Source organism: Lonchura striata, chromosome 32, assembly GCF_046129695.1.
Source record: "Lonchura striata isolate bLonStr1 chromosome 32, bLonStr1.mat, whole genome shotgun sequence".
In the NCBI taxonomy this organism is placed as follows: Eukaryota; Metazoa; Chordata; class Aves; order Passeriformes; family Estrildidae; genus Lonchura; species Lonchura striata.
Window position 1 is genome coordinate 4280863 of NC_134634.1, and position 22237 is coordinate 4303099.

The following is a 22237-nucleotide window of genomic DNA, read 5'->3' on the forward strand; positions in this document are numbered from 1 at the left end:
CCGGGGGTGCCAGGTCCATGGCAGGGTGCTGGATTTGGGGTGACAACCCCAGCAGACCTGCAGCAGTGGGCAGTGCAGGAACCACCCCCTTGGTTCCCCTCATCCCACACCTCTGTGAGGCTCAGAGGGAAATGCCTTTTGGGGGGTCAGCACCCGGCCAGGACTTGGACCCACATCCACATTCCTTTGTCCTGATTTTATTCGTTAGCAACATTTGGCCTGGATATGGAGACAGCTAATGAGGGACGGAGTTTATTGCAGTTTGATTTTTCTGTTAAAACAATACAATAAAATAAATGCACTTGGAAATCTGGTCTGTGTTTGTACATAGGAGATTTATGGCTCTGAAGGCTTCCAGAGAGACGCAGCCTTTCATTCCCTTCCTTATTGGAACAGATCATGTTGCAGAGTTTAAAGGCCTCTGGAGCTGTGATTTATTTGAAGGGAGAAATAAGGGAAATCCAACTATCTGTTCCCTGGCTCGGATCATCCAGTAACTCCCAGCCAAGGGGACGGATCTGCACCTCCTCCACGGACTTTTAAAATTTTTTTTCCCTCCTGTCACTTACATTATCCTGCTCTAAATATATCACCGAGCCAGGGATGACTCCTGACCTGGGCGTCAGCACCTCACCGAGGTTTCCCCAGCCCTTCCTGGAATCCCACAGATAAATCTCTCTCCTAGAGCCCTGTCCGAGCTCCTCCACGCTGCTGATTGGACATGATCTGCGTGGAGCCAGCTGCTGCCTTGATCCAGAACTGAGGTAAAGGCAGGATCTTGGGGTTATCTCTGGATTCAGGTGATAAATTCATGTCACCTGTTGCTGCTCCCCTCCCTTGCTGCTCTCCTGGGCACAGAAGAGCACGGCAGCTTAGAACCAGGTCAGGATTTGTGTCTGAAAACCTTTTCCATGAACTTGGAAGCTCAGCAGGAAGATGCTGCAGCTCCCACACTCCATGCCGGGGCTGCCACAGCCACCTCCCTTTGACCCTTACAGAGAAAAACTGTGTTTTCCCCTTCTCTGAGGTTTCCTGCTCAGGAATGAAGCACCTGGAAGGCTCCGTGGTGCTGTGGTGCACCCCAGCCCATCCCAGTTATCCCAGTGGATCCCCCCAGCAGGAGCAAGGTGAGAACATTCCCTGAGCATAAAACAGACATTTTGGAAGCATTTGGCGTTTACAGGCCCGAGCTTCATGGTTCTGGTGCAACTCCTGCTTGTCCCAGGTATCCCCTGGACTTCTGAGAAAGGTGAGTGTTGGTGCCATCTGCACCATCCATCCTTTGCTGTGCTGTTGGGACACACGTGAGAGGAGAATTCCCTTCTCCACCGTGACATCTCACTGTGGGTCAGGGAAGGAGTGACCGAGGTTCCCAGCTGGGGAGGGAACCTGGCTGTGATGGCCACTCTCCTCCTCCTGGAGCTCCATCCCAGCTCCTCCAGCCCATGTTTTTGGCAGGCCATTCCCTCCCCCTGCGCACAGACGGGCTCTGTTTGCCATTAGCTTTCCCCCCTCTGCCCCAGGAGCCCATCCCAGCACTAATTCTCACGCATGTTTCGGGTAAATCTACTTTCTTTCCCGGGATGAATTGTGGTTTCCAAGCACCATTAATCATTTCCCTTTAGAAAACAGCATTGGGGGGCTGGAAACACATTGCTCCTTTATTTACTGGGGGATGACCTGGCACGCTGGCACCCAGCCACAGGGCTGGCGCCTGCGGGACGATGAGGGGCGCGGAGAGAAGCCTCAGGGAGAGCTCCCCTCCTGTGCTGGGAACTGATTCCCAGCGGGATCACCTCCCCCAGGACAGACCCAGCTCCTGCCCAGGGGCTGGGGGAGCGAGGGGGTGGTGGTGGGCAGGAAAAGGCTGGAAATGCCACGTGCTGTAGTGCTTTCCCAAGAGCCTCCTCCCAGGGGCTGTTCCCTGGGAGCTTGGTTGCCCCACGGCAAGGGCAGGAATGTCTCCCCACTCTCCACCCGCCCCACACGCCCTTTCGAGGGGATGTGGGTCCAGGACCCTCAGCTCATGGGTTTGGGTGGGCCCAAGGTGGAGGAAGCCCCCCTGCCCCGCCGGCCGTGGGGAGGGGGCACCAGGACCACGTGTGAGCTCCGGACTGTCAGGGGATGATTAATGGCCAACGCCACCGAGCTGCCTGCGCTGCCAAGAGCTGCATTGTTAGAGCTGACACGGAACGAGCCCGGACACTCTCAAACACAGCTCTGCCCCGTAATCAGCAAATAACATCCAATGGACAGAACTGGGGAAGCGTTTCCCCACACAGCCCCTGCCATCCCCGCCCTGCCCTGCCCTGCCTGCCAGAGCCAGAGCTGGAGCAGAGCAGGAAGGGGCCCAGCCAAGCACCCCCGGCCTCCCAGCTCCTCCCAGGGATTTCCCTTCCTGGGCTCCACTGCTGCTTCAGGTTTCAGCTAGGGGACAGCGGGGATGGGATAGGATGGGATCCATGGATGGGATTCATGGGATGGGATCAATGGGATGGGATGTATCCACAAATGGGGTGGAACTAGAGATGGAGGCAGAATTTGGGATGGGGTCTGGGACAGGGTAGAAATGGAGATGGAGACAGGAGTGGGGTTGGGGCAGGACTGGCGAGCAGAGCTTTCCACCCCCCCGCTCCAGCTGCACAGGTAACCTTAAACGCCAAAGCAGGAGCGTGGGGACAGAGTTTTTCCAGCCCCATTCCCAGCTGTCAGGCGGTGATTAATGGCCAACAGCCTCGGAATTGCCTTTATTGCCAGCCCAGCATTGTTACTGCTGACAGCTAACGAGGGCAGACAGGCTTCACACCGCGCCTTGCACTGCCCCACCGGGACTGAGCCGGGCCTGCCAGGACTGAGCCAGGCTTGAGCCAGACCTGCCGGGACCGAGCCGGGCTTGAGCCAGACCTGCCGGGACCGAGACGGGCTTGAGCCAGACCAGCCAGGACCGAGCCGGGCTTGAGCCAGACCTGCTGGGACCGAGCCGGGCTTGAGCCAGACCTGCCGGGACCGAGCCGGGCTTGAGCCAGACCTGCCGGGACCGAGCCGGGCTTGCCAGGACCGAGCCAGGCCTGCCAGGACCGAGCCGGGCTTGAGCCAAGCCTGCCAGGACTGAGCCAGGCTTGAGCCAGCTGTGCCAAGACTGAGCTGGGCCTGCCGGGATGGAGCTGGGCCTGTCCCACTGGGGCTGCCCTTGGCTATCCCAGCTGTGCCCATGGCCATCCCAGCTCTGCCCATGGCTATCCCAAATGTGCCCAGGCCATCCCAGCTGTGCCCACAGCCATCCCAGCTCTGCCCGTGGCCATCCCAGCTCTGCCCATGGCTATCCCAAATGTGCCCACAGCCATCCCAGCTCTGCCCATGGCCATCCCAGCTCTGCCCATGGCCATCCCAGCTGTGCCCGTGGCTATCCCAGCTCTGCCCGTGGCCATCCCAGCTCTGCCCGTGGCTATCCCAGCTCTGCCCTTATCCCACCCAGGGCCTGCCTGGGTCCCATCCCAGCTCCATCCCCACGAGTCTGGAGCCATGAGCACCCAGAGACCCCCAGATGGTCTCACTGAACTCCACAGAAAACCCCACAGGAGATTTTTACAAGGGCAGGGGGATGAGGTAGGGATGAACAAGCTGGAGAGAACTGGGTGCAATAAACCATTTATTCCTACAAACAGCCCTGTTAAAACCCCGAGAGCTGTGGCACAGACACCACTGAATGTTCCTGGCTTCAAGTCCAGCGGTAATGATTTTTTTTGGCTTTCATTTTTTTTTTTTTAGGATTATTACAAATAATATTTACCTTTGTGCTGGTTCACATCTTGATGCTGTTAAACACGTGGCCGCAGCTGGTTTCCCGCTCAGGGCAGTGATATAGTGCCGCTGTTATGAAGCAAAACCTCTCCTGTGAGCCAGAACACCCCACATTTAAAAACCTATTACTTTTCAATATTCCATGGATGCATTTTGCTCCAGCTCAGAGCAATTTCCTAGTTTACCCTTATTAAACTGAGAGGGGCTGAGCAGAGGTTTGTGATTTATGAAACACACACTAGATTCATTAAAACCCTTAAAGATTTAATACATTTTATCAAGGCCTTAAATCTGGGCAACCGCCTTTAAAAAAACACCAACTACAGGGTGTTTTTCATCTCTGGCGCCCTTTTGCGCTTCTTTAAGAGCTGTAAAATTTGGATTGACAAATATCGTGGATATTTCATTCCTTATTCCTAAATGGCGCTGAACCCTCCTGACAGGGCTGTTATGTATAACCTCGGAGATCCATCACGAGTAAAGATCAAATCATTCTCCCTTACTGACGTTTTATCCGTCTCTCCCGTGGTTTTTAAGGCCCTTTCCAGGATCAGAGCTGGACGGTTCTGTTTTCTGGCCCATCCCATTTCCTGAGATTGCCCAAAGCAGGCCCGGCGAGCCGGGGGGTCCGTGTCGGGGCGATGCCGGGGGAGGGCGCCGATATAAATGTGAAATGAAAATGTTCTGGCTGAGAACAGTAGTTGCCAGAGGGGAATCCAGGCTCCTGCTCGGACATTTGGCCGGCGCTCGCAGGGACACGGTGGGGTTGTTGGGGTGTGTGCAGGACCAGGAGCCGGACTGGATCACCCCGTGGGTGATCCACGGAGGATCTTCGGTGGGAAACGTGGAACAGTGGGAAGTGGAAATGGGACTATCCCGGCCCGTGGCAGGGCTGCAGCGGGACGAGTCTCGCTGTCCCCGCCGACACTCGGCGCTCTGTGCCCGGCTCGGGCGGGGAGAGCCCCGGGGGCTCCGCACCGCGACCCGCGGCGGGCGCGGGCGGGTCTCGAACCCGCGGCCTCCGGCGCCACATCCCCGCTCCTCCATCGCCCCCTGGCGGCGGCGGCGCGGGCGCGCGGCGATGACGTCAGTGGCGCGCCGCCGGTGCCGCCGCCGGTGCCGGGCATGGCCCAGCTCGGCGCCATCGCCGCGCTCGCCCTCGGCGTCGCGGCCGCCGCGCTGCTCTCGGCCGTGCACAAGATCGACGAGGGGCACATCGGCGTCTACTACCGGTGAGACAGCCCGGGGGGCCTCGTGCGGGGAGCGGGCCGGGCCCCGGCCAGCCGCCGCCGCTCACCGTTCCCCCTCTCTCTCTCTCTCTCTCTCCGTCCCGTTCCCTCCGCAGTGGCGGCGCGCTGCTGACCTCCACCAGCGGGCCCGGTTTCCACCTCATGCTGCCCTTCATCACGTCCTACAAGTCAGTGCAGGTGCTGCTGGGCCCGGGCCCGGGCGGGGCGGGCACCGGGGGAGCCCGGCTGTCACACCGGGCTGGCCGCGGCTGCGGCCGTGCCGGTACCGGGCAGAGGCGGCTCTCGCCAGCTCGGTGGGATTTGTGCCGGGGAAATCCCTCTCTTAAACCTCTTTCCTTCAATCCCCTGCAGACCACGCTGCAGACGGACGAGGTGAAGAATGTCCCGTGCGGCACCAGGTGAGGAGTTCGCTCTTCCCTTTCGTCCCAGAGACTCCTCAGACACCGAACCGCTCTGCAGCCCCGGCTGGGCTCACCGGGAGGCTCTGCAGGGCCTCCCCGGGACCGGGAGCTCCGGGACAGGGGCTGGGGTGTGCTGGGTGGTCCCACCGGAGGGGTCAGTCCCTTCCTGCAAGGATCATTTTGTGCTTTCTCCCTTTGCAGCGGGGGAGTGATGATTTATTTCGACAGGATCGAGGTGGTGAATTTCCTCATCCAGAGCGCGGGTGAGTCCCAGCTGTGCCCCGGGGCCGTGCTGCAGTGAGGGAGGTGCTGGGGCTGGGGAGGGAGCTGGGCTGTCCCTCAGGTGTGCCCCAGGAGGGAGCCGGGATGTCCCTCAGGTGTGTCCCTCAGGTGTGCCCCAGGAGGGAGCCGGGATGTCCCTCAGGTGTGCCCCAGGAGGGAGCCGGGATGTCCCTCAGGTGTGTCCCTCAGGTGTGCCCCAGGAGGGAGCCGGGCTGTCCCTCAGGTGTGCCCCCAGCACCTGGCAGAGCCCTGGCTGTCACCTCTGACCCCTGCCCTGGGAATGTGAGGTGTTGATTGTCTCCTGCTTGTATCACCTGCATTATCCCAGCCCCTGAGCTTTGTGCAGCACCGTGGAGTCAGGGAGGGTGCAGGGTCTGTGAGCGAAGCAGCCCAGGGAGAGCCACCTGGGCAGCCTTTTCCCAGATCCTTTGGGTTTGAGCCTGGGAGTGCCTGGCTGGGCAGGGAGGGGTGTGTGGTGTGTGTGTGTGTGTGTGTGTGTCTCTGTGTGTGTGTGTGTGTCTCTGTGTGTGTGTGTGTGTCTCTGTGTGTGTGTGTGTGTCTCTGTGTGTGTGTGTGTGTCTCTGTGTGTGTGTGTCTGTGTGTGTGTGTGTCTGTGTGTGTGTGTCTGTGTGTGTGTGTCTCTGTGTGTGTGTGTGTCTCTGTGTCTCTGTGTGTGTGTCTGTGTGCGCGCGTGTGTGTGTGTGTGTGTCTGTGTGTGTGTGTGTGTCTGTGTGTGTGTGTGTCTGTGTGTGTGTCTCTGTGTGTGTGTGTCTCTGTGTGTGTGTGTGTCTCTGTGTCTCTGTGTGTGTGTCTCTGTGTGTGTGTGTCTCTGTGCGCGTGTCTGTGTGTGCGCGTGTCTGTGTGTGCGCGTGTCTGTGTGTGTGTGTGTTTTCAGCCCCAGCACAGCCTGGGGGTGCTTCACACCCTCCTGTTCGCAGGGCAGGGGGCAGACGTGGGTGAGAGTGCCACAAAACAGCAGCAGTAAACAAACCTGCCCTGAGCAGGTTTGAGGGCAGGGGGGGCCCTCATTTCATGCTGCCCTGAGGCCGAGCTCCAGGGCTCTCCCTGAGCGCTCAGCCTCCTGTCCCTGCTCCAGCCCTGCTCTCTGCTCTCCTCTCCCAGTGTACGACATCGTCAAGAACTACACGGCTGACTACGACAAGGCTCTCATCTTCAACAAGATCCACCACGAGCTGAACCAGTTCTGCAGTGTGCACACACTGCAGGAGGTGTACATCGAGCTGTTTGGTGAGTTGCTGCTGCTGCTTCAGAGCCCGCTGGTGGCTGTTAGCCATTAATCCCGCCTGGAGCTGGGGCTGTTAGCCAGCTGTCAGCCTTCATCCTGTTATCTTTTGGAGCTGACTGCTGCAGTGTGTGCTAACAACAAGCTCCGAGCCCAGCCCAGGCAGCCTCCCTTTAGGGAAGGCAGCAGGAATTCTGTGGCATTCTCTGTGATGGATTGGATGGGTCACAGGGCTGTCTGAGGCAGATGGAAGAGCGGGCTGTGGCCACAGACAGTGACTATTTTCTGCTGTCACAGAAACTCTGAGCAGGCACCACTGGCCCGAGGCTGGCTGAGCTTTGGGGCTGCAGTGCCATGAACCAGGAGTGCTGGCGGGGGCCACCAGGGAGGCACAGGGCAGGAGAGGCTGAGCAGAAGCTGTGCTTGCCTGGAGGGGTTGGCCCAGCAGCTGCCAGTGCAGCTGGCTCTGGGCTGGCAGGAAATCCTCCCAGGCTGCCAGCACTGGCAGTGCTGGCTGTGGGCACAGGGGCCCAGCAGGACAGGCTTTGTGCCAGGGTGAGCACAGGCTGCTTGCAGGCTCCTGTTCTCTCCAGGCTCTCCAAGGTCCCCTTCCCACACAAGCTGTGGGCCTGGGGCTCAGATCCCCCCAGTTCCAGTTCCCAGCTCCTGCTGGTGGCTGGGCGGGTTCCTGGCCCGTGGAGGCTCCAGGTGTCAGCAGCTGCTGTGTGAAATGGGCTGAAAGCTCCCGCTCTGCACAGAAGGAACTTGTGCAAACTCCCTGGGAGCCCTGGGCTGAGCTGCCTGGGTCTGGCTCGGGTCTGCAGTGGGGCTGTGCCCCACTCTGAGCGGCCTCACGTCACCCTCTGCCCCCACATCTGCCAGCAGGTGCAGGGAACTGATAGCAGCTGCGTCCCAAACTCCTGGCTGGGCTTCCTTAGGAGCCTGAGCTCCAGATAGGAAACTGGGACCAAAGCAAACAGTCCAGGAGTGTGATGTGATCCCTCTTAAGGCTGTTACTGTTTGATTTTCCCTCTGCACTTCCCAGCAGGCCCCAGTTGGAAGCACTGCCCTCCTTGGAGCTTTCATCAGAGCAGGGTTTTAGGTTGTGTTTCCTTTTGAAATCCTCAGCTACGCTGGAGTTCTGGGACTCTTTGAGCCAAAGAGACATTACTGATGATTTTTGCAGCCTGTTAAAGTAACTGGTGCTGCCATTTCCCATCCCTGCCTTTCCATTTGCTTCGTGTCCTGCTGGCACAGGTGCAGCTCAGAATCAGTCAGGATTTACCTCGTCACTCTGGGATCTAGAGGGGGAGTTCAGTGGGGAAGGGTCAGAGCACAGACTCCTGCTTGTGAAGATGCTGTATCTGCCTCAGGAAGGTTCCACACTGCAGGTCATGGGAAGCTGCAGGGTTTCCTTTCATGCCTGCCGCATTCCTGTGGTGTGTCCCATTGCTGGGAGCCTGCCTCGGGGTCAGTCCAGCACTTCTTCATTCAGCTCCCATTTGTGCTTTCCAGGAATAAGAAACGGGAGCCATCCCAGCTCACTCTGGTGCTGGCAGCAAACTGCCTCGGGGGATGTCTCATTCCCTTTTCTTTTCTCCCCAATCAGATCAAATTGATGAAAACCTTAAACTGGCCTTGCAGCAAGACCTAACCACGATGGCCCCTGGGTTAATTATACAGGTAATCAGGATTTGCTTGAGATATTGAAGGTGCAGATTGTGAAGAGGGAAAAGGGCTAAAAGGAAACAAGAAACTGAGATTTGCTTAGGAAATTGCTTTACAGCACAGATTCCATTTAACCTGGGGAGTGGGAACAGTGTCCTTCTTGTCTCCTGAGAGTTTTGGTGTGTTGAGTTTCTCCTTGAGTTTCTCTGGGTGCTGCTTTGCCCAGGTTACAGTCTCCTGTCATGTCAGGAGACCTTTCAGTGCTGTTTCTCAGTGGGTTTTGGGGCTGGTCACAGTCTGTGCAACTCTGGTGGCAGAGGACACCCCGAGTGCCACCCCCAGTCCCCTGCAGCCCCAGGGGCCACTTGGCTGCTGGCCCAGGTTCTCCTGTGTGTCTCTCTCTGCAGGCAGTTCGAGTTACGAAGCCAAACATCCCTGAAACGATCCGGAGGAATTACGAGCTCATGTAAGCACCCATGTGTTCCCAAAAGGACCCAGAGGGGCAGATGGACTTGGGGTTAGGGCATCGTGGTGCCCTCAGCCTCCTGCTGCCCTCAGGACAGCTCTGAGCACTGGCAGGGCCCTCACTGGAGCCCTGGAGCACAGGGGTGGTTTGCCTTGGGGCTCCTTCCCCTGGCCACTGCCCCTGATCCAGAGCCCTCCCAGAGCTGAGGCTGAGTGGCAGAGGGATGGATTTCACCACTAATCCTCTTGTTTGACTGGGATGGAGAAACTGTTGATTCAACAAGCTGAAGACTTGCAAAGCTTTGAAATAACTCTTTGACAGCACTTGATGTGCTGATCCCTCTGCAGTGCCCTGAGCCAGCTGCCAGCTCTCTGCTCCCTCTCATCCACTCTGCTCCCCCAGCTCTGCATGTCACCTTCCGGGCTTGTGGCAAATCCTGCGTGCTGTGGTCATGGCAGGAGGCCCCAAATCAGCCTGTGCTCTGCTGCCATAAACACAGCAGGACGTGTTGAGAGACTCAGTTCCAGGGTCTCTTCCCTGACTGGGAGCAGGAGCAGAGCTTTTATTTATGTTCACTTTAAAAACTCATGAATGTAAGTAAAAACCAGTAAGGTAGAAAAGGCAGCAGGGCAGCCTGCAGGGACTGTGTCACAGGGAAATCATCCTGCTTTGGAGGGGAGGAAAGAATGCTTTGATTTAGGCACAGAGCTCTGTGCAGGTGCCTGCCCTGACATTGCTGATCCCACCCGCCCCGGACACGGAGGGGAGAGCCTGCAGCTCGTTCTGGGGATGTGCTGTGAGTCCCACACCAGTGAGCTCCTGGTTTTAACTAGTTTTTCCTGCTCCCCAGGGAGAGTGAGAAGACAAAGCTGCTGATAGCGGCGCAGAAGCAGAAGGTGGTGGAGAAGGAGGCAGAGACTGAGAGGAAGAAAGCTCTGATCGGTCTGTGGGGCTGGGCTGGGAGGGGGAACGGGGGGACAGGCAGCAAAGAGACCCCAGGGAGGAGGGAGGGAGGGAGGGATGCACCACGTTCACTCTGGGACCTTCTCTGATCTGAAACCTTCCCAGAGAAACTCAGGAGTTTTTCAGGTGGGTTCCAGCTTTGTTCTCTGTGGGCTGGAAATTTTTCCCACCATTCATTTCCACCTGAAGTAGGTGATGAGTGAGGATTTTCCAGGGTGGGGCTGCTGCTGGTGTTAGGAAGATGTGTGATGACAGTGTGGGCGTGTTCTTGTTTTCATTTCAGAGGCAGAAAAGATTGCACAAGTTGCTGAAATAACTTATGGACAGAAAGTGATGGAAAAGGAAACAGAGAAGCGAATTTCAGAGATTGAAGGTGAGTGGGGGGTCAGCTTTGCAGTAAGTAAATCCTGAAGCAGTTCACCAAGGAGTTCTTGAAGCATGTGTTGACTGTTCTTCAGTCCAGGCTGATGTTCACAGGGGTAGAGTTCCTGACCACAGGCAGGAATAGGAATTCCTTTGCAGGCTGTTGCTTCTTGAAACTCCCTTTCTCAAGGTGATCTTTGTAGCAGTTTGAACTTAAGGAGATGTTCCCTCACCGCTCTGATAAAGTGCTTTGTCAGAGAAACTCCAGGGCGTGGAGAGGGCTCTGCAATTCCAGCTTGGGAGTGGCAAGGCCTTTCTTCCCCTTACATGTATTAGAGGCCCTGACAAGCTTTGCAGAAGCCACTGAGGAACAATTAAGGGTTTTACAGGTAAGCAGCTTCTCATTTAGAAGTTCTTTGCAGAAATACAATGGGATTTATTTCTTATAACTGTGTCAGCAGGTGTCAGCCCTCCGTCTGGGTCTGTGCTGGCAGAGGATTCCTGCCTGCTCCTTTTTTCCTGGTCTCTCTGACTGGGACCAACCTCTCCTTATAGCCAAGAGAGGAAGCTGTGGGCCAGACCATCCAGCTGTTCACAGGATCTTTAAGTGCAGCAGCTCCCAGGCCTCCCTGCTGGGGAAGTAAACAAATGGTTTATCCAGCTGTGCAGCTCTCAGACCCAGGCTGACGTGTTGCAATTGTGTGGCTCCATGCCTTAGGAGGAGTGGCAGGAGGTGGGCAGGATTCCACTCATTTTATCTTGAACCTGCTGGCCTGATACCCATCATTAGCACTGGATGGATGCAGAGGCAGAGGGAAAAAGGAGTGCAGTACAGAAAGGGGAAATGTTCCTTAAGTGTCTGTGCCAGGAGTCAGGAATTTCAGTATCCACAGCATCAGAGCCTTGGAGCAATTGTTGATACAGCAGAGAAAAGCTCTCCAGCATCTGTGCAAGGGGCAGAGCCTGGAAAGGTTAAAATCCCCTGCTCTGCGTGCCAGAACCTTCATGTGCATATCCCAAATCCCATCTGGGAATCCCATCCACAGCACAGACCTCATCTGCAGAGAGCCTGCTGGGCTGCCCAGGCTGCTCCTGGCGTCCTGGGCAGGGCTGGGGGCGAATCCCACATCTGCAGCAGAGCAGTTGCTGCCTTTCAGCAGAGAGTCAGCCCTGGCTGGAGAAGAAAGGCTGAGCTCAGCCCACGTGATGGGGATAATCAAACCCTGATGTCTGTGAAGTTCTTGGAGCTCTGCAGTTGCACATGCAATTCCCTTCCAATGCTCTCGTCCTGCAGCCATTTAGCTGTAAATTGAGCTCCCATTTCTGGGTTTCCCATTTTGTTCCCTCTTCCCTTGGTTGTTTCCTGTGCAGTTCAGAGGTGGCACTGGCCACTTGCTGAAGAGTTACCAGCTGCACACAGTGCTCACATGGCTGGAAGTGAAAATGTGACTCAGAGCGTGTGTTTGCTTCCAGATGCTGCATTTCTTGCACGAGAGAAGGCGAGAGCTGATGCTGAGTGTTACACTGCCATGAAGGTGGCTGAGGCCAACAAGGTATTGTGCTTTCCTTCGTGGTGCCTCAGAGCAGGGCCCCTGGCTCCAGGCTGTAGGGAAACACCAGCACAAGGGCAGGCAGTGATCCTTGTTTAAGTCAAAAAGCAAAACAAAGCCGTCTTCTCTCAGCAAAACTTCCATCTGAAACAATTAGTCAACAATTAGTTCCTTATTTACAAGTTCATTTTGTTCTCTGGACAGATCAGTGTCAAGGTATGTGAAATCTCTGCTCTGCCAGGTGCTCACAGGACCGTGGCTTTCTGTGAATATCACTTTAGTGCTGCCCTTTCACACTGTTGTGATGAGAAATGTGGTTTCATTCCAGTCTCAGGCTGGCAGGCAGAGCAGGGAGATCTCCAGGGTGACAGGCAGGGGCAGAATAAACCACAGTACAGGGAAATAACTGATCTCGGACACCCTAGAAGAGCCTCAGTGCTGCAAAGTAAAAACAACAAAAAATCCAACCTGGAAACAGAAAAATGACACGGATAGAATTGCCAGCTGTGTTCCTGCCTGCAGCAAGCTCCCAGGACATCCCAGCAGGAAGTTCCAGTTCGTGTGGTCAGTGAGGAGGGGCAGAGGCTGGGCTGGTTGTGCCCAGGTTTTGTCCTCTCTTACAAGGTCGTTATCCCGAAGGAATGAGCTGCTCTCACACACACTGGTGGATCTGCTCCCTGGAAAAGAGCCAGGGACATTTCCCTCCTCCATAGCTCTCCTTGCAGGGGCTGCAGTGAGGGAAGTGCTCTCGAGCCTCTCAGCACACTTGGTCTGAGCGTTTCCCCAGCTGCTGCCACCCCTTTCCATTCTGTGTTTGGTCACTGGGACTTGGAGCTGCCCTCAGCCCTGCTGGAGGAGATCCTGGCTCTGGGCACTCCGTGTTCTCCCTGGGGAGGGCTGGCCATGCCTGCTGTGCCTCGTGTGATCAGGCAGGAATTCCCTTTTCCCAGACCCCAGCAGTTGTGACCCGTTTTCTCTCCGTGCAGCTCAAGTTAACTCCCGAGTACTTGCAGCTGATGAAGTACAAGGCAATTGCAGCCAACAGCAAGATCTACTTTGGCAAAGATATTCCCAACATGTTCATGGACTCTGCAGGGAGCCAGACCAAATCTGCAGAGGGACTGGCAGAAGGAATCCAAGAGGAAGACGGGGCAGGAGCCAGCGAGGACACAAAACTACTTCATAACATCAACTGAAAAGGAAGATTTCTATTCATTTTATATCAACAAACTAATGAACTGGGAAATTCCTTTTAGTTTTCCCCCTTTCCTGTGCTGAAAGAGATGAATCAGATTTAATCCTTTCAATCTTTTATATGACCATTAGATACAAGGACTTTGGTATTTATGGGGTGGGTTTTCTGGTCATTTCTAAGCTGCTGTGTTCTGTAGCTGCACCTCCCCAGCTCTTGGTCACCCAGAGCAAGGGTTTGGGAGAGGCTGTCAGGGCTATCAGCTGGGTGGGAACCTAATTTGGGATTGAGGTGGTTCATAGCAGTTGCAGGTAAAGAAATGTTGAGGTTTTGGAGGGAGGGGAATTGCTGCTACAACTTGTTTTGGGTTTTTTTTCTTACTGAAAATTTCACGTACTTTATTTCAATCCTCTCTGAAGATAAGGTGCTAGATTTTGTACATTACATCCAAGTGGCTGCTCGAGGCTGGGGCCAGTGGCCCATGGCTGCTGAGCCCACATGAGGTGACCCCACGAGGACAGAGGCTCAGCTGGAGTCCTGCAGGTTCCAACCCACGGGGGGATCGAAGCCTTAGACCACGTCACGCAGGGAGTGACCCAAACTCTTCATTTGCTGTGTCCTGACTCTGCTTTGCTTTCCATTTGTCGTGTTTTTGTAGGAGAGTTGTCCCAGCAGTTCAGCTGCTGGGGGAGGGCATGGGCAGCATCCTGGAGTGCAGAGCTGGGTGGGATTTTCAGTGAAATGATGGAAATTTTCACAGAAGACCAGGGAGGAAAGAATTTTTGTCTCAGGGACCCTGACTTTACAAAAGGCCTTGCTGGGGAGGAGCTGCTGGAGTGACCAGACAGTTTTTCAGTCTGTTGTCTGCTCTGTGGGAGCAGCTGGATCTCAGTGTTTACAGTGTCTGACTAGAAAAAGGACCTGCAGGTGAGCAGAGCTGAGCTCCTGTGGCGTTGGGGCTGAATGGACCTCGAGGAAAGGAGATTTCCCACTGGCCAAGGACAAACCATGATCCTGAAAGGTCACAGGGCAGAGAAAAGCAGCTCTTCCTGAACTACCCAAAGAAGGATTCCCCTTTTTCTCTGAGAACAATGTTCCAGAATGTATCTTCCCCTCCAGAGAGCTGGTCAGTTCTTCACATCCCAGATGCAAGGAGGGAACAGGGCGTTGTTTTCCGCACATGCAGAATTGGAGGGTAAAAGTCCAGGCCTAGAGAGAACATTTTTTTCCCTACCCAATCCATCTGCATTTGACAGCAGAGCCTGGTGATTAATTGCTGATGTAATTAGAGGCCAGCATCCTCTTCTGAGGTGATGCCAGTGTTCGTCAGAGAGCAGCCTGGTGCATTCACAGGCTCGTGCCCCCCATTCCTGCTCCCCAGTGCCCCTGGTTTCACCCTTCAGTGTTCAAACTTTCATCACTGTTGCTCTGAGGGAGCTCGCTGACTCTCAGCTGCTGGCTCCAGGGTTTTTACAGCAGTTTTATCTTCCCTGTTGATGATTGAAAATGCAAAATAGAAATGAAGCATCAGTTTCTGCTGGAGAAACTGATTTTTTTTTGTATTTCTGCTGGAGAAACTGATTCTCTTTGTATTTCTTGGAAAACAGGGACTAAGGGAATCCCATTTCCAGACCTACATCAGACCCAACAGCATCCCCAGGGAGGCTGTGATATTCCTGACTCATAAATAGGTCTGTGCAGGCACATCATAACAGGGAAGAGCAGAAGTTTAGCCATGAGGATGAGCTCACTTGAGACTGTTCTATGTTCGTGTTCGAAGTTTCCGTCAGCAATTAACCCCTCCTTTTACACAAGTATTTTTCACTAATGAAAGGATCCTACTAAGCCAAAGTGGTATTATAAAGACTTTTTTTTATGTGTGATTTCACAGCAAGACCATAGCTTGGGATAAAGAGCTCTTAATAATTTTTTTTAATTAAAACCCTGACTGCTAAAGTATTAGTGTAATTTAGTTAAGTTGTACTAAGAGTAAAAAAACAAAAGCGAAGTTGAGAGTGTATCGGTCTTCACAAGCCAAAATCCATTGTTGTGTCTTCATTTGAGTTTCTTCACTCTAAAATGTCCTGAATGTTCCAGAGTGGCTCAGTCTCTCCATGTAAACCTTCATTCCTCTGTCTCTTTAGCAGGCAAGTTGTGCTGTTTCTCTAACCTTGAGATGAAGAGCTGAACTTTAAACCCACTCTGTAGCAAAAGGAGCAGAGATCTGTGGCACTGCTGATACCTGGGAGCATGGAAATGCTCTGCCAGTGCCATCTTTGATTTTCTTATGTACCGAATTCAAAGCCTTTTTATTTTGGTATTTGCTATGACAATAAAATGGCCTTCAATTTTAGAATTCTCCAATGTTAACGTCGGGGCTTGTGGCTGGACTTTAATGTCGGGTGTGGATGTGTTTGCAGGAGAGGATTTTGCAGAGGGAAGGTCCGGGTTCTCGGTGCGAGTGGGGAGCTGTGGGTCTGTGCTGTCCCTTTCCAGTGAGGAGGAGGAGGGTGGAAGAAGGGTCGGAGGTGTCCAAGGACTCCCGCGTCTGTCAGCGCCTGCTTTGCTGTGGAATGAGTGAAAACCACCTCGGATTTGGTGAAGTTCGCAGAAAATCCTTTTCTGTTTTACCAGGCAAAGGGCAGGAACCTTCTGGGTGTTTTTAGCCAGCTGTGTAAACACTGAACCTGCGGAGGGACAGCGAAGTTCTGCACATTAAGACAAATATTTGAGTTAATGGGTTGCAGCCGGCGGTTCCCCTCTGCCCCGCAGCTCCTGCACAAAGCCGGGCCTTGTCCGGCTGCTCGGGGCCTGGCCCCGCTCCGGCCCGGCCCGCGGGACCACCGGGGCTCGCCCGGCTTCCCTGACGCCTTTCCCCGCCGCAACTGCAAGTCACAGCCTGGCCGGGCGGCGCCTCACGCAGGGCTAACGGCTTCAGTGTGGGGCTGGGCTGGCGGCAGCGCTGGCGGCCGTTCCCGAGGCCCGAAGCGATCGGATCTGTCACCGAGGCCCGGAGCGATCGGATCTGTCACCGGGGCCGCGGCAGGCCGGGCGGGGGGCGCCGCCATGGCGCCCAGACCTTCCCAGCATGGCGGCCGCCCCGCCCCGCCCCGCCGCTCCCATTGGCCGGCGGCGCCGCTCGGAGCGACCCGATTGGCGGAGGGCGGGGGCGGGGCCGGTGTGGCGGAAGTGGCGGGGGGATGTGGAGAGCGGGCATGGCCGCCGGGGACGGGCTGGGCCCGGCGCTCCGCGCCGTCACCGAGCAGGTGCAGCAGGCGGCGGCGCGGCGGCCGCAGGTGAGGGGGCACGGGAGCAACCGCAAACCCGGCGGGACCCGCGGGGCGGGGTCGCCGCCACGGCCACAGGCCTCCGTCGCCAAAGGGACGGGCCCGCGCCGTGGGCACAGGTCACCGGTGACCGCGGGGACAGCCCCGCAGTGCCACCGGGACAGGCCCCACCGCGGGGACAGGTCACCGGTGACCGCGGGGACAGCCCCGCAGTGCCCCAGGGCCAGCACACCGCGGGTGTGCGAAGCCCCCAGCAGAGGAGCGGGACCCGCTGTCGTGACAGGGCTCCCTCCTGCTCGGGTGCTCCGCGATAGGGCCGGGCCCCTCGGCTCCCCCAGCAGCCCGGGGCGCCCGGGGCTGGGCCGGGTCCCCGTGCTTGGCTGGGGTCCCCGTGCTCACCCCGTGCCGGGTCAGGTCCCGGTGCTCACCCCGCGCTGCTCCCGCAGGGGCTCCCGGCCGTGCAGCCGCGGCTCGTGGCCGTCAGCAAGACCAAGCCGGCCGAGATGGTGATGGAGGCCTACGGGCACGGGCAGCGCAGCTTCGGGGAGAACTACGTGAGTCGGGGGGCTGGGAGGGGTCAGCAGGGCTGGGACAGGGTCAGCAGGGCTGGGAGGGGTCAGCAGGGCTGGAACAGGGTCAGCAGGGCTGGGACAGGGTCAGTAGGACTGGGACAGGGTCAGTAGGACTGGGACAGGGTCAGCAGGGCTGGGAGGGGTCAGCAGGGCTGGGACAGGGTCAGTAGGACTGGGACAGGGTCAGTAGGACTGGGACAGGGTCAGCAGGGCTGGCACAAGGTCAGCAGGGCTGGCACAAGGTCAGCAGGGCTGGGAAGGGTCAGTAGGACTGGAACAGGATCAGCAGGGCTGAGAGGGGTCAGCAGGGCTGGCACAGGGTCAGCAGGGCTGGGACAGGGTCAGTAGGACTGGGAAGGGTCAGTAGGGCTGGGACAGGGTCAGCAGAGCTGGGACAGGGTCAGCAGGGCTGGGACAGGGTCAGCAGGGCTGGGACAGGGTCAGCGGGACTGGCACAGGGTCAGCAGGGCTGGGACAGGGTCAGCAGGGCTGGGACAGGGTCAGCAGGGCTGGGACAGGGTCAGAAGGGCTGGGACAGGGCCCCTGCACAGGGCACAGAATCCAAGAATCATTGCAAGCCCTCCAAGGTCATCAAGTCCAAGCTGAGCCCTATCCCCATCTTGTCACCCAGCCCAGAGTACTGAGTGCCACCTCTTGAGTCCTTCCTTGAACACCTCCAGGGATGGGGACTCCAACACCTCGCTGGGAAGCCCCTTCCAATGTTCAACAAAGCTTTCCATGAAGAAATTCCTCCTGGAGGCTTGGGCCAGGCCAGTTTGGGTGGCTCTGTGGGTGACACATCATTCCCCGGCCCCATGTTTTTGAGGCTCAGGTTGGCCCCAAGAACACACATCCCAGGGACACCAATTCTTTGCCTGCCTGGGTTTAACAGAATTCTCCTTCGTTCTCGCAGGTTCAGGAGCTGCTGGAAAAGGCATCAGACTCCAGGGTAAGCACACGATTCCCTTCATGCTTTCTTACCATGTATAGCTGTGTCCTAGGAGCTGCTCAGTCAAAGTCCTGGGGTTTGGTAGGGATTTGGTTGGATCCTTATCTGTGCAGATAAATGGTGGGTTATTCTTGGCTCAGTGCCTCTGCTCTGTTCCCCCTCCTGCCTGGCTGGCTCCAGAGGAGCCTGGGAATACATCTGCCTTAGTCATGATTTGTCTGCACTGTGCTTTGCCTTTTGTGCTCTCTTTAGGAGAAGCACAGTCCTTGTTGAAAAAAAATGTTAACACTCTGAGGAAAATATAATTTTATGACTGTTGCACAAGAGCTTTGCCATGCTGTTCTGTGGACAGCATTCCCTGCAGCCACAAACCCACCCCTCTCCAGGCTCAGCCTCAGCACAACCACAAGCTGAGTCTCTCAGGGTCAGCAAACAAAGAAATTGGGTGTGGGCAAACTAAGACTGAAGTGCTGCGTGGGGGAAGAGGGGATTGTTGTTCCAACCTGAGCGTTCCCTCTGCTTTCAGATTCTGTCGTCCTGTCCGGACATCAAGTGGCATTTTATTGGCCACCTGCAGAAGAACAACGTCAACAAGCTGATCGGTAAGTGCTGCTTGGTTTGATGTGGGCAGCAGTCTTCCAGTGCCCAGATGTGTCAGGGGTCAGGCTGGAGATCAAGGAAAGCTCTTCCTCCCAAGGGTGCTGGGCACAGCCAGGGCTCCAGGGGGGTTTGGACATCCAGGGATGGACAGGGTGGGGTTGTTTGGTGTCTGGGCAGGAACAGGAGTTGGACTCAACCATCCCTGGGGATCCCTTCCAGCTCAGGATATTTCGTGGTTCCCTGAAACAATACCCATGAGCTCCCAAATGCCTGCTGTAGGCACAAACAGGCCCGTGCCAGCAGAATTCCCTCAGCCTGTGTTCTCTCCCCAGCTGTCCCAAACCTGTTCATGTTGGAAACGGTGGATTCTGTGAAGCTGGCAGACAGAGTCAACAGCTCGTGGCAGAAAAAAGGGTCATCCCAGAAGCTGAAGGTCATGGTGCAAGTCAACACCAGTGGGGAGGACAGTGAGTGGCTCTCTGTGACGTGTGCATGGCCTGGTAGGAGCTGGGGCGGGCTGGGCTGGTGCGTGGGCTGATCTCGCTGTGCCTTTGCAGGCAAGCACGGCCTTCCCCCCGCGGACACCGCGGCTGCTGTGGAGCACGTCATCAACAAGTGCCCCAGCCTGGAGTTCGTGGGGCTGATGACCATTGGCAGCATCGGGCATGACCTCAGTAAGGGGCCAAATCCTGACTTCCAGGTAGGATTTTCTCAGAGCAAATGCCACTGTGGGCTGGTTTCCTGGTACAGTTTGTCTGTCCCGGTCGAGCCAGTGCAAGCAAAGCTGTCAGGATGTGGGAGCACCTTGTGCAGAGCCCTCAGTACCAGTGTCAGTGCAGGTGTGAGGCTTCTTTCTGCAGGGTGGTGCTCCCACCCATCCTCTGAAGCTGCAGCCAGGAATTTGGCAGGGCAGCAGTTGCTGTGCTGGAGACCCAGGTGAGGTTTCAGCCTCCTGTGTGTTGTCAGTACATCTGGGGAACCTCCAGACAGTGTTATGGTGCTTCCGAGGGAAGTGTGGGAATTGCAGGTCCTCTGTGGAGGAGATGTCAGGGACAGGCAGGAATCAGGATCAGTGGAACGGAGCTGCCATGGCTGTCCACGTGTGTGACCTCTCCCGTCCCCTGGTGCCCTGCAGGTGCTGCTGTCCCTGCGGCAGGAGGTGTGCGAGAAGCTGAACCTGCCCCTGGACAAGGTGGAGCTGAGCATGGGCATGTCCACAGACTTCCAGCACGCAGTAAGTGTGTTCCTGCCCCTTCTCTGGGGGAGCAAACGTGCCTGCACCCTAAATTCCAGCCCAGCTGCCACCCAAACAGGCCTCTTAGGCTTCCCCTTGGATGAAGGTCCCAGTGCAGCCCTCCTGGTCCTGGGGGAGTTCCCAATGCAGCTTTCCTGGTCCTGGGGCAGATCCCAGTGCAGCTCTCCTGGTCCTGGGGCAGATCCCAGTGCAGCCCTCATGTCCTGGGGCAGATCCCAGTGCAGCCCTCCTGTCCTGGGGCAGATCCCAGTGCAGCCCTCCTGGTCCTGGGGCAGATCCCAGTGCAGCCCTCCTGTCCTGGGGCAGATCCCAGTGCAGCCCTCCTGTCCTGGGGCAGATCCCAGTGCAGCCCTCCTGGTCCTGGGGCAGATCCCAGTGCAGCCCTCCTGTCCTGGGGCAGATCCCAGTGCAGCCCTCCTGTCCTGGGGGAGATGCCTGGGATCAAAGCAGCCCCTGGGTGTAGCTGTGGGGGCTGAGTCCGTGGGGAACCATGCTGTGAGAGCCAAGGCTGGGCTGTGGGGTGGTGGCAGCCCTGCCCTGAGCTGCTCCTCTCTGTCTTTGCAGATAGAGGTTGGATCCACAAACGTCAGGATCGGGAGCACTATTTTTGGAGAGCGGGATTATTCCAGCAAAGCCATCGGGGGCAAGGCCCCCACTGGGGGTGAAGGCCAAACAGAGGCCGTGACAGTGCAGGGCCACTGAAGGGAAAACAAAAACAAGTGGCCTCACCAGAGGAGAGAGCTCGCCGTGGGAGACCTCACTATGCATTTTACCTCCCTCCGTGTCGGCACCCGATCCTGATGGGGAGAGGGAATTCCTCGGAACAGAGGCCAGAATGCCTCATGATCATTGTGATTGTAGAGTACCCCTAGAAACTGGAGATCTTCATAACCAACAAGGAAATTGAGGGTTGGAAGTGGCTGTGGTGTCTTGGTTCCTCAGGGTCATCGAGGACAGAGACCTTGGGGGAGCTGGGCTGCACAAGCAGGTGTTTGTCAGGCTGGAGCTGCTGCCGAGCGAGGCGGGAGTCCCTGCAGCTCTGCTGGTGGTTGTCTTCACTGAGGACTAAATGCTTCATTCAACATGTTGTGATCTCGCCAGAAACCTGTAAATGTTTCCCCAAATAGAAGTTTTGCACGTGGGATGGTTCCACAGGAGCTGGGATGGGGCCATGCTGTGGCCATGGGAAAGGGGTGAGTGACAGGCACAGGGGACTGAGGAGCTCAGCTGCCACTGTGAGTTCATGGTGTGATGCTTTGGCTACACATCACAAGCGTGGGAGTGTCTTTTCAGCTCAATTTTGTCCTTTTCAGGCTGACATTAACTTTTCCCATGGCTCTGTGGCTGCCCAGATCTGGAATGCTTTCCCCCCTTCCCTTCCTTTCCCCTCCTCTGTTATTGGGAATGATTTTCATCCTGCCTAGTAGTTTTGCTGCTGTTTTTTGGTCAGAATGAGGGTTTTCTGCCAGGCCTCTGCTCTGCCACCAGCTTGCTGCTGCTTTCCAAGGTGAGTCCTCATGGTTTGGTGCCTGTGCCATCCCCTTTACATCTGTGTGAGGATAACAGTGCTTGGCTCAGGGCAGCATAGAGCTTTCCTTAGGAAAATACTTCAGAAAAGGAGGTCTTACTGTCCCACTGCATTCTGGGTTCCTGAAAAAAATCATTTGGCCACTGAGAGAGCTTCTAGGTTGTGTCTTAACATTCTTTCCTGCTTTTGGAAGAGGGAAATGGGACTGTCACTGCAGGAACTTTCCTTCAGGTGTGAGCAGAAGCTCCTGCCTTGTCCTGTGTTGTTCAGCCAGTCTCACAACCTGTGTCACAGCTAATTTTTGGGCTTTTGTGTCTGCTAAGAGGAGGAGAGCTTGGCTGCCAGCAGGAACATCCTCCCCAGGCTTTGCTGTGTGTGCGCGTGGTTAAATCTCGCTGTTGGTTTCACTCTCCAAAAGCTGAATGTAAAGGAAAAGAGAACTCCACCACCAACCTGTCGTAGCTCCGTGGTTTAGAAGCGCGGGGCTCGGAGCCACCCCCCTGGCCGTGTGTGGTTCATAGTATAGTAATAAACAGTGCTCAGTGCAATGCCATCTGTGCCAGCTCGACAGCTATTAAAGATGTTATTTTTATGTTCCAGCGTGGTGAATGAATGCCCTGAGCTGCCCGTGGAGCTGTTTCCCTCCCCGAGCTGGGGCGGGGAGAGGAGGGCGGCTCAAAGGCGGCTGAGACGGGGCTGGCGAGGGCAGCGAGGCGGCCGGGAGGCGCCGGGCGCTGCCCGGAGGGGCCCCTGGGTGGCGCTGCCGGCCCGGGCACGGGCCCAGCCCGTGTGCCCACCTTGCCCAGGTGCAGAGCCCCGGCCCTACCCCGTGTGCCCACCTTGCCCAGGTGCAGAGCCCCGGCCCGT

General features: G+C 56.5%; 2 protein-coding genes across 3 annotated transcripts; both read left to right on the forward strand.

Annotated features, from left to right (window-relative positions):
- The first annotated feature begins 4903 nt into the window (after nucleotides 1–4903).
- Nucleotides 4904–15543, forward strand: ERLIN2 (ER lipid raft associated 2). The gene is made up of 11 exons (XM_021535875.2): nucleotides 4904–5033; nucleotides 5147–5228; nucleotides 5403–5449; nucleotides 5654–5715; nucleotides 6857–6982; nucleotides 8587–8660; nucleotides 9053–9111; nucleotides 9962–10053; nucleotides 10358–10447; nucleotides 11911–11990; nucleotides 12974–15543. The coding sequence occupies exons 1-11, from the start codon at nucleotides 4927–4929 to the stop codon at nucleotides 13181–13183; spliced, it is 1029 nt and encodes a 342-aa protein (XP_021391550.1). The 5' UTR covers nucleotides 4904–4926; the 3' UTR covers nucleotides 13184–15543.
- Nucleotides 15544–16369: 826 nt separating this feature from the next.
- On the forward strand, nucleotides 16370–21967 carry PLPBP (pyridoxal phosphate binding protein). Of its 2 annotated transcripts, none has more exons than XM_021535844.1 (8): nucleotides 16370–16475; nucleotides 16913–17020; nucleotides 17952–17987; nucleotides 18514–18589; nucleotides 18920–19054; nucleotides 19145–19287; nucleotides 19723–19821; nucleotides 20407–21967. In XM_021535844.1, the coding sequence occupies exons 1-8, from the start codon at nucleotides 16380–16382 to the stop codon at nucleotides 20542–20544; spliced, it is 831 nt and encodes a 276-aa protein (XP_021391519.1). In that variant the 5' UTR covers nucleotides 16370–16379; the 3' UTR covers nucleotides 20545–21967. The 2 variants fall into 2 exon arrangements, with proteins under 2 accessions (XP_021391519.1, XP_021391520.2); XM_021535845.3 differs by having other exon boundaries at nucleotides 16375–16445.
- Nucleotides 21968–22237: the final 270 nt, after the last annotated feature.